General features: G+C 41.5%; 1 protein-coding gene across 1 annotated transcript in view; it reads left to right on the forward strand.

Annotated features, from left to right (window-relative positions):
* Nucleotides 1–12,860, forward strand: part of LOC311243710 (6-phosphofructo-2-kinase/fructose-2,6-bisphosphatase-like) — a 40,537-nt gene that overhangs the window by 16,927 nt on the left and 10,750 nt on the right. Inside the window, 5 exon segments of the mRNA XM_084333041.1 lie at nucleotides 2,187–2,312; nucleotides 6,390–6,486; nucleotides 7,311–7,377; nucleotides 8,472–8,546; nucleotides 10,193–10,249. Coding sequence (XP_084189167.1) covers nucleotides 2,187–2,312; nucleotides 6,390–6,486; nucleotides 7,311–7,377; nucleotides 8,472–8,546; nucleotides 10,193–10,249 — 422 coding nt within the window.

The following is a 12,860-nucleotide window of genomic DNA, read 5'->3' on the forward strand; positions in this document are numbered from 1 at the left end:
GAACACAGCCTGGCCTCTCTGGGCAGCCAGTTCTGCCTGTGACGGCCTGTTTCTATGGCTAGACTATGTCCACTCAGTCTGTACCGTGTCAATGTCTTTCTTAATTTTATATCATTCACAGTGGTCAGGTATTCTGCCACTGTGTACTCTCTGTTTAGGGTCAAATAGAATTCTAATTTACTTTGAGATTTGGTTGATTTGTTCCAATATTCTATATAGTTTTCTTTTTGTTTTGAGGTTATTTGGTTGGGCCAGATTTTTTGGTATCTGTCCTGAGGCATTTGTGGGCAGAGATTTCTGACTAGCTGGCAGAGGGGACTCTTATCTGGGTTCATCTCTTGGCTCTGAAGGGCTTTGTAGTGGTAGGAGTGGGGGTCACTTGATTGGAGGTGTGTGTAAAATTTTATGGCTCGCTTTTGAATTTGAATGATTAGGGGGTATTGGCCGAGTTCTGCCCTGCATGCATTATTGGCAGTGTGTCTGTGGACCTTAAGTAGGTTTTTGCACAATTCTGCATGCAGTACTTCTAATGGGTGTTTTTCCCATTTTGGGAAATCTTGGTTAGTTAATGGACCCCACACTTCACTGCCATATAATATTATTGGATTTATTACGGAATTTAGAATTTTGAGCCAGGTCCTAATTGGGATGTCAATTGGAATTTTCCTTTTGATGGCATAAAAAGCCCTTCTTCCCTTCTCCTTCAATTCATTCACAGCCATATTGAAGTTTCCATTATGATTTATTTTCAATCCCAAATATGGGTAGCTTTTTGTGTTTTCTAATATGTGTGTGCCTAATTTAAATGTATTATGTGAACTCTGAGACTCGTGTCTCCTTTGAAAGATCATGACTTTAGTCTTCTTCATGTTTACGTTCAGAGACCATGTCTGACAGAACTGGTGGAGGATGTCTAGGTTCTGTTGTAGACCCTCTTTAGTGGCTGACAGCAGAACCAGATCATCTGCGTACATCAGTAATTTTACATTGGTATCGTGCAGAGTCAGACCGGGTGCAGTAGAAAGTTCTAATAACTTTGCTAATTCATTTATATATATATTGAACAATGTTGGGCTTAAATTGCACCCCTGGCGGACTCCGCGACCCTGGGTGAAGAAATTTGTTCTTTTATTTCCAATTCTAACAGCACATCTGTTTTTTGTGTACATGGATTTGATCAAGTCATATGTATTTCCTCCAACACCACTTTCTAGAATTTTGAAGAAAAGGCCTTTGTGCCAAATTGAGTCAAAGGCTTTTTCAAAATCGACAAAGCAGGAATATATTTTGTTTTTGTTCTGTTTTACGTGAATGTCAATTAGGGTTTTAAGAGTGTATATATGGTCAGAGGTACGATAATTTGGTAAGAATCCGATTTGGCTTTTACTTAGAACGCTGTGTTCTGTAAGGAATTCTATGAGTCTGGTGTTGATGATACTACATAGAAGTTTGCCCAAATTACTCGTCACACAGATACCCCTATAGTTTTTTGGGTCATGTTTATCTCCACTCTTGAAAATTGGGGTTATGAGTCCTTCATTCCAGACATCAGGAAAATAGCCTAGATTTAGTGTCAAATTGAATAATTTTAAAATAGCCAATTGGAATTTTTCAGAGCTGTGTTTAATCATTTCATTTAATATGCCATCTGTACCACAGGCCTTTCTAGCTTTAAGGCACTGGAGTTTTGATTTCAGCTCTTGTTCTGTGATTGGGAAGTCTAAAGGGTTTTGATTATCCTTTATGATATTTTCCCATTTTTGTAATTTTTCACATATCTGGCTGGTTTCCGTTTTTGTATTTAGGGGTACAGTTGTAAAGAGTGATGTGAAGTGGTTTGTCCAAACATCCCCATCTTGGATAGCCATTTCTTCCGGCTTATCTTTGTTCAATGAGTTCCAGTGGTCCCAGAAGGAGTTAGAGCTTAGAGAGTCCTCTATTTTGCACAATTGTTTATTTACGTGATTGTTCCTTTTAATTCTGATGGTCTTTTTGTAGTGTTTCAATGATTCACAGTATTGGAGGCGTAGGGTGTCATTTTGTGGGTTTATGTGTTTCTGGTTTGATATTTTTCTTAGCTGTGTTCTCTTCTGTGTTCTCTCTCTCTCTCTCTCTCTCTCTCTCTCTCTCTCTCTCTCTCTCTCTCTCTCTCTCTCTCTCTCTCTCTCTCTCTCTCTCTCTCTCAGCATCAGTGCCCCAGTTCACTAACTCTCCCACCATGATAGTGATGGTGGGACTCCCAGCCAGAGGGAAGACCTACATCTCTAAGAAACTCACTCGATACCTCAACTGGATCGGGGTTCCCACTAAAGGTACTCTCTCTAACCCACTAAAGGTACTCTCCCTAACCCACTAAAGGTACTCTCCCTAACCCACTAAAGGTACTCTCCCTAACCCACTAAAGGTACTCTCCCTAACCCACTAAAGGTACTCTCCCTAACCCACTAAAGGTACTCTCCCTAACCCACTAAAGGTACTCTCTCTAACCCACTAAAGGTACTCTCTCTAACCCACTAAAGGTACTCTCCCTAACCCACTAAAGGTACTCTCTCTAACCCTAACCCACTAAAGGTACTCTCTCTAACCCACTAAAGGTACTCTCTCTAACCCACTAAAGGTACTCTCTCTAACCCACTAAAGGTACTCTCTCTAACCCACTAAAGGTACTCTCTCTAACCCACTAAAGGTACTCTCTCTAACCCACTAAAGGTACTCTCTCTAACCCACTAAAGGTACTCTCCCTAACCCACTAAAGGTACTCTCCCTAACCCACTAAAGGTACTCTCCCTAACCCACTAAAGGTACTCTCTCTAACCCTAACCCACTAAAGGTACTCTCTCTAACCCACTAAAGGTACTCTCTCTAACCCACTAAAGGTACTCTCTCTAACCCTAACCCACTAAAGGTACTCTCCCTAACCCACTAAAGGTACTCTCTCTAACCCACTAAAGGTACTCTCTCTAACCCACTAAAGGTACTCTCTCTAACCCACTAAAGGTACTCTCTCTAACCCACTAAAGGTACTCTCTCTAACCCACTAAAGGTACTCTCTCTAACCCACTAAAGGTACTATCCCTAACCCACTAAAGGTACTCTCCCTAACCCACTAAAGGTACTCTCTCTAACCCACTAAAGGTACTATCCCTAACCCACTAAAGGTACTCTCCCTAACCCACTAAAGGTACTCTCTCTAACCCACTAAAGGTACTCTCCCTAACCCACTAAAGGTACTCTCTCTAACCCACTAAAGGTACTCTCTCTAACCCACTAAAGGTACTATCCCTAACCCACTAAAGGTACTCTCCCTAACCCACTAAAGGTACTCTCCCTAACCCACTAAAGGTACTCTCTCTAACCCTAACCCACTAAAGGTACTCTCTCTAACCCACTAAAGGTACTCTCTCTAACCCTAACCCACTAAAGGTACTCTCCCTAACCCACTAAAGGTACTCTCTCTAACCCACTAAAGGTACTCTCTCTAACCCACTAAAGGTACTCTCTCTAACCCACTAAAGGTACTCTCCCTAACCCACTAAAGGTACTCTCTCTAACCCACTAAAGGTACTCTCCCTAACCCACTAAAGGTACTCTCCCTAACCCACTAAAGGTACTCTCTCTAACCCACTAAAGGTACTCTCTCTAACCCTAACCCACTAAAGGTACTCTCTCTAACCCACTAAAGGTACTCTCTCTAACCCTAACCCACTAAAGGTACTCTCTCTAACCCTAACCCACTAAAGGTACTCTCTCTAACCCACTAAAGGTACTCTCCCTAACCCACTAAAGGTACCCTCCCTAACCCTAACCCACTAAAGGTACTCTCTCTAACCCACTAAAGGTACTCTCTAACCCTAACCCACTAAAGGTACTCTCCCTAACCCACTAAAGGTACTCTCTCTAACCCACTAAAGGTACTCTCTCTAACCCTAACCCACTAAAGGTACTCTCTCTAACCCACTAAAGGTACTCTCTCTAACCCACTAAAGGTACCCTCCCTTACCCACTAAAGGTACTCTCCCTAACCCACTAAAGGTACCCTCCCTAACCCACTAAAGGTACTCTCCCTTACCCACTAAAGGTACCCTCCCTAACCCACTAAAGGTACTCTCTAACCCTAACCCACTAAAGGTACTCTCTCTAACCCACTAAAGGTACTCTCTAACCCTAACCCACTAAAGGTACTCTCTCTAACCCACTAAAGGTACTCTCTCTAACCCTAACCCACTAAAGGTACTCTCCCTAACCCACTAAAGGTACTCTCTCTAACCCACTAAAGGTACTCTCCCTAACCCACTAAAGGTACTCTCCCTAAGCCACTAAAGGTACTCTCCCTTACCCACTAAAGGTACTCTCCCTAACCCACTAAAGGTACTCTCCCTAACCCACTAAAGGTACTCTCCCTTACCCACTAAAGGTACCCTCCCTAACCCACTAAAGGTACTCTCTAACCCTAACCCACTAAAGGTACTCTCCCTTACCCACTAAAGGTACTCTCCCTAACCCACTAAAGGTACTCTCCCTTACCCACTAAAGGTACCCTCCCTAACCCACTAAAGGTACTCTCTAACCCTAACCCACTAAAGGTACTCTCCCTTACCCACTAAAGGTACCCTCCCTAACCCACTAAAGGTACTCTCTCTAACCCTAACCCACTAAAGGTACTCTCCCTAACCCACTAAAGGTACTCTCTCTAACCCTAACCCACTAAAGGTACTCTCCCTAACCCACTAAAGGTACTCTCTCTAACCCTAACCCACTAAAGGTACTCTCCCTAACCCACTAAAGGTACTCTCTCTAACCCACTAAAGGTACTCTCCCTAACCCTAACCCACTAAAGGTACTCTCCCTAACCCACTAAAGGTACTCTCTCTATCCCTAACCCACTAAAGGTACTCTCCCTAACCCACTAAAGGTACATGGTCCCAGAATCACTGACTGTAATTGTAGTTTAATTTCATCTAATGATCTAAAACTTCAATTAAAAGCGGAGTCCCATATAGACGTCTATCACACTTACAGTCCAAAGCAGTTTATATATATTTTTACTTGCATCAACAGGATATCTGTGAGGTATTAAAACATTTGAAATGTTTTTGTATTCAAGTCATTGGAGCTCGGTGCGTCTGGTGAGAGCTTGGTGTGTCTGGTGGTGAGAGCTTGGTGAGAGCTTGGTGTGTCTGGTGAGAGCTTGGTGTGTCTGGTGAGAGCTTGGTGTGCCTGGTGGTGAGAGCTTGGTGTCTCTGGTGAGAGCTTGGTGTCTCTGGTGAGAGCTTGGTGTCTCTGGTGAGAGCTTGGTGTGTCTGGTGGTGAGAGCTTGGTGAGAGCTTGGTGTGTCTGGTGGTGAGAGCTTGGTGTGTCTGGTGAGAGCTTGGTGTCTCTGGTGAGAGCTTGGTGTGTCTGGTGAGAGCTTGGTGTGTCTGGTGAGAGCTTGGTGTGTCTGGTGAGAGCTTGGTGTCTCTGGTGAGAGCTTGGTGTCTCTGGTGAGAGCTTGGTGTGTCTGGTGAGAGCTTGGTGTGTCTGGTGAGAGCTTGGTGTGTCTGGTGAGAGCTTGGTGTGTCTGGTGAGAGCTTGGTGTGTCTGGTGAGAGCTTGGTGTGTCTGGTGAGAGCTTGGTGTGTCTGGTGAGAGCTTGGTGTCTCTGGTGAGAGCTTGGTGTGTCTGGTGAGAGCTTGGTGTCTCTGGTGAGAGCTTGGTGTCTCTGGTGAGAGCTTGGTGTGTCTGGTGAGAGCTTGGTGTCTCTGGTGAGAGCTTGGTGAGTCTGGTGAGAGCTTGGTGTGTCTGGTGAGAGCTTGGTGTGTCTGGTGAGAGCTTGGTGTGTCTGGTGAGAGCTTGGTGTGTCTGGTGAGAGCTTGGTGTGTCTGGTGAGAGCTTGGTGTGTCTGGTGAGAGCTTGGTGTGTCTGGTGAGAGCTTGGTGTGTCTGGTGAGAGCTTGGTGCGTCTGGTGAGAGCTTGGTGTGTCTGGTGGTGAGAGCTTGGTGTGTCTGGTGAGAGCTTGTATGGAACCAGTGAGAATCTAAATAGGCATACAAGTATGGTTGTGAAATTGTGTCTGTACCTGTACCTGTGTCTGTACCTGTACCTGTCCCTTATAGACACCTGTCCCAAATATAGGCAGAGTTCAGTGATTGAAGTAAATAAAAGGACTGTTGAAGTTTACAGTGTGGTCATTTACTCTTGTCATCACTAACAGAATGGATCTGTGGATGGATTTGTGTCACTTCCTGTTCCTGTAACAGTGTTCTATGTCACTTCCTGTTCCTGTAACAGTGCTCTGTCACTTCCTGTTCCTGTAACGGTGTTTGTATGACACTTCCTGTTCCTGTAACAGTTTTCCATGTCACTTCCTGTTCCTGTAACAGTGTTCCATGTCACTTCCTGTTCCTGTAACAGTGTTCAATGTGGGACAGTACAGGAGGGACGCCACTAACTCCTACAACAGCTACGAGTTCTTCAGACCCGACAACCAAGAGGCCATGAAGATACGCAAGTATGAGCCAATCACACATGTCTTGTGTATATATGAGCCAATCACATGTGTCTTGTGTGTATATATGAGCCAATCACATGTGTCTTGTGTATATATGAGCCAATCACACGTGTCTTGTGTGTATATATGAGCCAATCACATGTGTCTTGTGTATATATGAGCCAATCACACGTGTCTTGTGTATATATGAGCCAATCACATGTGTCTTGTGTGTATATATGAGCCAATCACATGTGTCTTGTGTATATATGAGCCAATCACACGTGTCTTGTGTATATATACAGCATTATTGTGCATGCTATCATACAGAGTTATATGGGTTATATGCAGGTGTATAAGTAGGTATATAGAAGGATTATTTGCAGCTCTATTCAGACGGATATGGATATATATACAGTATAACCTATGTGATCTGTGTTGAATTATAGCCCCTTTTGCTGTTTGTAAACTATAATAACATGTGTAGGCAAAACTCTGAAGCCAAGCGCAGGGGGGAGACTCCAGAGAGAGAGAGAGAGAGAGAGAGAGAGAGAGACTCCAGAGAGAGACTGTCTTAATTAAACCACACGTCTTGACAACCTGTCCGTGCTGCTTTCATCCAGAATAATCATTGGAGTCTCTCCCCAAAACATAACCACACGGTTTGGTGTAAGAAGGTTTTATTAGGCGTGTTGTATTTGTAGTAAGTTGTATTAGGCGTGTTGTATTTGTAGTAAGTTGTATTAGGCGTGTTGTATTTGTAGTAAGTTGTATTAGGAGTGTTGTATTTGTAGTAAGTTGTATTTTACGTTGTTAAAACGCCTGGTGTTGCTTGCTGTGCCCAGGGCGTGTGCCATCACTGCCTTGAGGGATGTGTGCGCCTACTTCACCACCGAACAAGGCCAGGTGGCAGTGAGTGGAATCTGTTTATCACCTCTCTGTTACATTATCTTATATTATCATTATATTATCATTACATTATCATTAGCTGTTTTATCACCTCTGTTCCATTATCATTTCATTATCATTATCATTAGCTGTTTTATCACCTCTCTGTTACATTATCATTATATTATCATTAGCTGTTTTATCACCTCTGTTACATTATCATTATATTATCATTACATTATCATTATCATTAGCTGTTTTATCACCTCTCTGTTACATTATCATTATATTATATTATCATTGCATTATCATTATCATTAGCTGTTTTATCACCTCTCTGTTACATTATCATTATATTATCATTACATTACATTATCATTATCATTAGCTGTTTTATCACCTCTCTGTTACATTATCATTATATTATCATTACATTATCATTATCATTAGCTGTTTTATCACCTCTCTGTTACATTATCATTATATTATCATTATCATTAGCTGTTTTATCACCTCTCTGTTACATTATCATTATATTATATTATCATTACATTATCATTATCATTAGCTGTTTTATCACCTCTCTGTTACATTATCATTATATTATCATTACATTATCATTATCATTAGCTGTTTTATCACCTCTCTGTTACATTATCATTATATTATCATTACATTATCATTATCATTATCATTAGCTGTTTTATCACCTCTCTGTTACATTATCATTATATTATCATTACATTATCATTATCATTAGCTGTTTTATCACCTCTCTGTTACATTATCATTACATTATCATTACATTATCATTATCATTAGCTGTTTTATCACCTCTCTGTTACATTATCATTATATTATCATTAGCTGTTTTATCACCTCTGTTCCATTATCATTACATTATCATTACATTATCATTATCATTAGCTGTTTTATCACCTCTCTGTTACATTATCATTATATTATCATTAGCTGTTTTATCACCTCTGTTACATTATCATTACATTATCATTACATTATCATTATCATTAGCTGTTTTATCACCTCTCTGTTACATTATCATTATATTATATTATCATTAGCTGGTGGTTGTTGAAGAGGAGTGTGTTTCCTCCCAGGTGTTCGATGCCACCAACACCACCACCGAGCGCAGACAGGTCATCCTGAACTTCGCCAAGGAGAACGGCTACAAGGTGAGTGTTCTGTTCCTCTTCCTCCTCGTTCTCCTCCTCCTCCTCTCTTCCTCCTCCTCCTCTTCCTCCTCCTCTCCCTCCTCCTCCTCGTTCTCATCCTTCTCCTCCTCCTCTCTTCCTCCTCCTCGTCCTCCTCGGTGACGTCGGTGTAAACGGCACCATGTTGGCTGGAGGCCACTCGCTCTTGTTGAAGAACGCAAGAGCTGCGTTGAAAGGACCTGTTATTGTGTAAAATTGCCGAATTCGTAACAAATCATTTACATTTGAATTGTACTGGTTATGAATTCAGTTGATTGACATATTATCTAAGCCGAGTCTTTTTAATGTACCATATTATCTAAGCCGAGTCTTTTTAATGTACCATATTATCTAAGCCGAGTCTTTTTAATGTACCATATTATCTAAGCCGAGTCTTTTTAATGTACCATATTATCTAAGCCGAGTCTTTTTAATGTACCATATTATCTAAGCCGAGTCTTTTTAATGTACCATATTATCTAAGCCGAGTCTTTTTAATGTACCATATTATCTAAGCCAAGTCTTTTTAATGTACCATATTATCTAAGCCGAGTCTTTTTAATGTACCATATTATCTAAGCCGAGTCTTTTTAATGTACCATATTATCTAAGCCAAGTCTTTTTAATGTACCATATTATCTAAGCCGAGTCTTTTTAATGTACCATATTATCTAAGCCAAGTCTTTTTAATGTACCATATTATCTAAGCCAAGTCTTTTTAATATACCAAACAGCCGTTGCCCGAGCTGAAAATGGCAACATCCATTAATTTTGATAACCTGTGCAATAACTATGTTTATTACATGGCGTTTTAACATTCGCCGAAATGCTTGATTGTGATTGGTCAATAGCGCTCGTCAGAGGTCCGTTATTACTCGATAACGGACCTCTGCCGAGCAATAATGACCGCTGTTCGCAATCGAGCCCACTGACACACACTGCAGCAGTGCAATCAGTCCACACACCTGCCGGCGATAATAATAACTTTATTTGGGCTGACAGCGGACGGAGCCACAGAACAACTGCGTCTGCATTTGATCTCGTCTTGTCGATGGTGTAAATGAATTGGGTATATTGTTAGTAAGTTAGCCATGTAATAAGCGCGATAATGTATAGCCTATACTCTGTCATTGTCGCAAAATAATTGACCTTCACTTCGTTTAAAACACCTCAGCGAGGCGCCTCTGTATTCTAAACTCTGTGTCGGTCAATTATTTTGCGACAATGACCTTGTAGCTATACATTATCCCTTACATAATAATGCTTTTGATTTCCTCCAAGACATTGTGTTTACTAGTTATCATAGTGTTCACTAGTTATCATAGTGTTTACTAGTTATCATAGTGTTTACTAGTTATCACAGTGTTTACTAGTTATCATAGTGTTTACTAGTTATCACAGTGTTTACTAGTTATCACAGTGTTTACTAGTTATCACAGTGTTTACTAGTTATCACAGTGTTTACTAGTTATCACAGTGTTTACTAGTTATCATAGTGTTTACTAGTTATCACAGTGTTTACTAGTTATCACAGTGTTTACTAGTTATCACAGTGTTTACTAGTTATCACAGTGTTTACTAGTCTTCATAGTGAACTGAGATCTGTCTCATCCTCTCCTCCACTGCAGGTTTTCTTCATAGAGTCGCTTTGTGACGATCCTCAGATTATCGCTGAGAATATCAAAGTAAGTCTGTGTGTCTGTGTCTGTGTGTGTGTGTGTCTGTGTGTCTGTGTGTCTGTGTGTGTGTGTCTGTGTGTCTGTGTCTGTGTGTGTGTTTCCTCTGCTCTGAGCCAAGACCTCCAGTGTGAAGCCAACACAGAACATGTCAAACCTCTTTTCTTGTCTCAGCTGAACTGGAGGAATGGGACTGGGTAGAAATGTCACATCTAGTCAGTGTTGGTACAACCCCACATTGCTAGAAAACAATGCAAACCACTGGAAAAGGCCATTTATAAGATAGGGGACCTTTTAAAATTAGAACCTAACGTCAATTCTGTCTGTCCAACAAATGGATACTGATCATTGAAAATGTATTAAAGACAAACAGACACAGCGGATCAATGTAGCCGTGTAACGTTAAAGACGGAAGTGAGCTCTCTACAGATATTGAGCGCTATTTTGTAAAATGTCCGGTAACATCGGTGTGTGGTCATGAGTTTCCACTTTACATATTGAACTTTAAGCTGATTGGTTAACATGTGGTTACAACACGTCCTGCTATTGATTAAAATGTTCTTCAGACTAACATAAGATAAGATATTCCTTTATTGATCCCTTCTGGGAAATGTGTGCGTCATAGCAGCATGGGGAGGGGGAGGGGAGGGGAGGTATGGGCAGGATAATAGTAGAAAGACATAAATATAGGCAATACAATTTAGATCTGAATAAAAAAACATGAGAAGAATAAACGCCGGTATACACAATGTAATTAACACTGAATATAAGAATATAAAGACCCACACAAGGTGCAGGTGAGGGTCTGGCCCCTAACTGGCAGGAGATACGGTATAGTCTGTGCAGGTTCTGGTGGTTGTGCAGTAGGGCTGTCTTAAATACTTCGAAGCTTCGTTCGATGGGCATGGGATTCGAATATGAAAAAAAAATTTGATTATCAAAAAAAATAGATGTATATATGATTTTTTTTTTTTTGCAAAATCAACTCTGCCTCTCTTTGTTAACTACAACAAGCAATGCTGTTTGTTATTTAAGATGAGGTCGGACTCGGCACTGACAGATTTGTGTTCATTGTGCTGCTTTTATAAAGCCTCAAATGACGGCTTACAATATTTCATGAAAGCAAAGTGTTTTGTTTGTCTAAGATTGAAAAAGGTTTAAACTTTACAGCACTGACAAAGTTGAACAAAGTGCTGTACAAGTCCCACAACATGAAAAAAAAAAAATACTTATAATATTTTTTTATTTATTTTTTTTTAATCTCAAAGCTTCGAATTAAAATCCAATCTCGGCCCTGAAGCTTCGAATTCCAAAAAAAGATTCGAAGGTCAGCCCTATTGTGCAGGTTCTGGTGGTATTTCTGAGAGGTCACAGTGATGAGTCTCTCTCTCCGTCTCTCTCTCTCTCCGTCTCTGTCTGTCTCTCTCTGTCTGTCTGTCTTTCTCTCTCTCCGTCTCTCCGTCTCTCTGTCTGTTAGTGACAACACAGATGTTATAATAAAAAAGGCTCATCAGTGTCTGTAATGTCTTCGTAAACGAAACTTCTTTGGAGTCGACCAGAGAATTCTGACAATTCTGTTTTATTCTTCCTTTATTGAGAGTATTTTAACCTTTTCATTTGTATGCTGGTTCACATCCCTCTGTCAAAGAGACAAGAACTAACTGCAAGGTGTTGTCAACCTTAGCTCAAAAATTATTGGCAGAACACAAAGATCCCTAATGCAGTTTGTCAATGCTCAAGTGCTCAAGAAAGCACATAAAATAATTGATGACCCCACACATGTCCTTCGTGTGTGTTTTGACCTGCTGCCCTCAGGAAAGCGCTTTAGACAGCCTGCCTGTAAAACAAACAGAAGAAAGTTTGGGTTTATACCAGAGGCCATTCGACTGGTGAATGGCCACAGTACAAGGAAAGGTCAGTTTACTAACGTGCACCCTTTGACCCCTTGATTTAAAAAATTTACGAAAGTGCACTTTTTTTGTACTGACCGAATCTATTTATTTATTGGACTTGACAATGTAGGGATCCAAGGGCGGCCGGGTAGCGCAGCGGACTAAGCGTCTGTCTACCACCGCAGAGGACACTGGTGTCAAATCCGGCTGTCAGCGGTCCCTCCGGCTTGGGCGGTCGTCATACTGACACAATTGGCAGTGTCAGCGGGTGGGAAGCCGGTGGGTGGTATTCTGGTCGTTGTAAACAGCGACTCCTACAGGTCGGTCAGGGCGCCTGCACAGCGAGGGAAGGAACTGGGTAAGGTAGTGTGATCCTCCCACGCGTTACACTTCACCCAATGAGAGTCCTCGCTGTCAGGTGAAAAGAGGCTGCTGGCTGTCTCCTATGTATCGGAGGAAGCATCTGATAGACTTCAGGGCTCCCTAGACCGACCAGTGGGGGGCACATGCGGGCAATGACCAGGAAGGGGAGGGGGGGAATTGGCATAACGACTCAAATTGGGATGGGAGAAAAATACAGAAAAACAGGAGGAGAAAAAGTGGATAAAAAAAAAAAAGGGATCCCGTTCTGGCAGTGTCATGTATGTCTCTTGTCCCTGTTTTGTTTTGTTTTGTCTTGAATGTGTAGAAATGCAGCTGTTTGCCGTATCATGCTCTAAATTGCCCCT

The sequence above is a fragment of the Notolepis coatsorum genome (assembly GCF_963971535.1).
Source record: "Notolepis coatsorum genome assembly, chromosome: 17".
NCBI lineage: Eukaryota > Metazoa > Chordata > Actinopteri > Aulopiformes > Paralepididae > Notolepis > Notolepis coatsorum.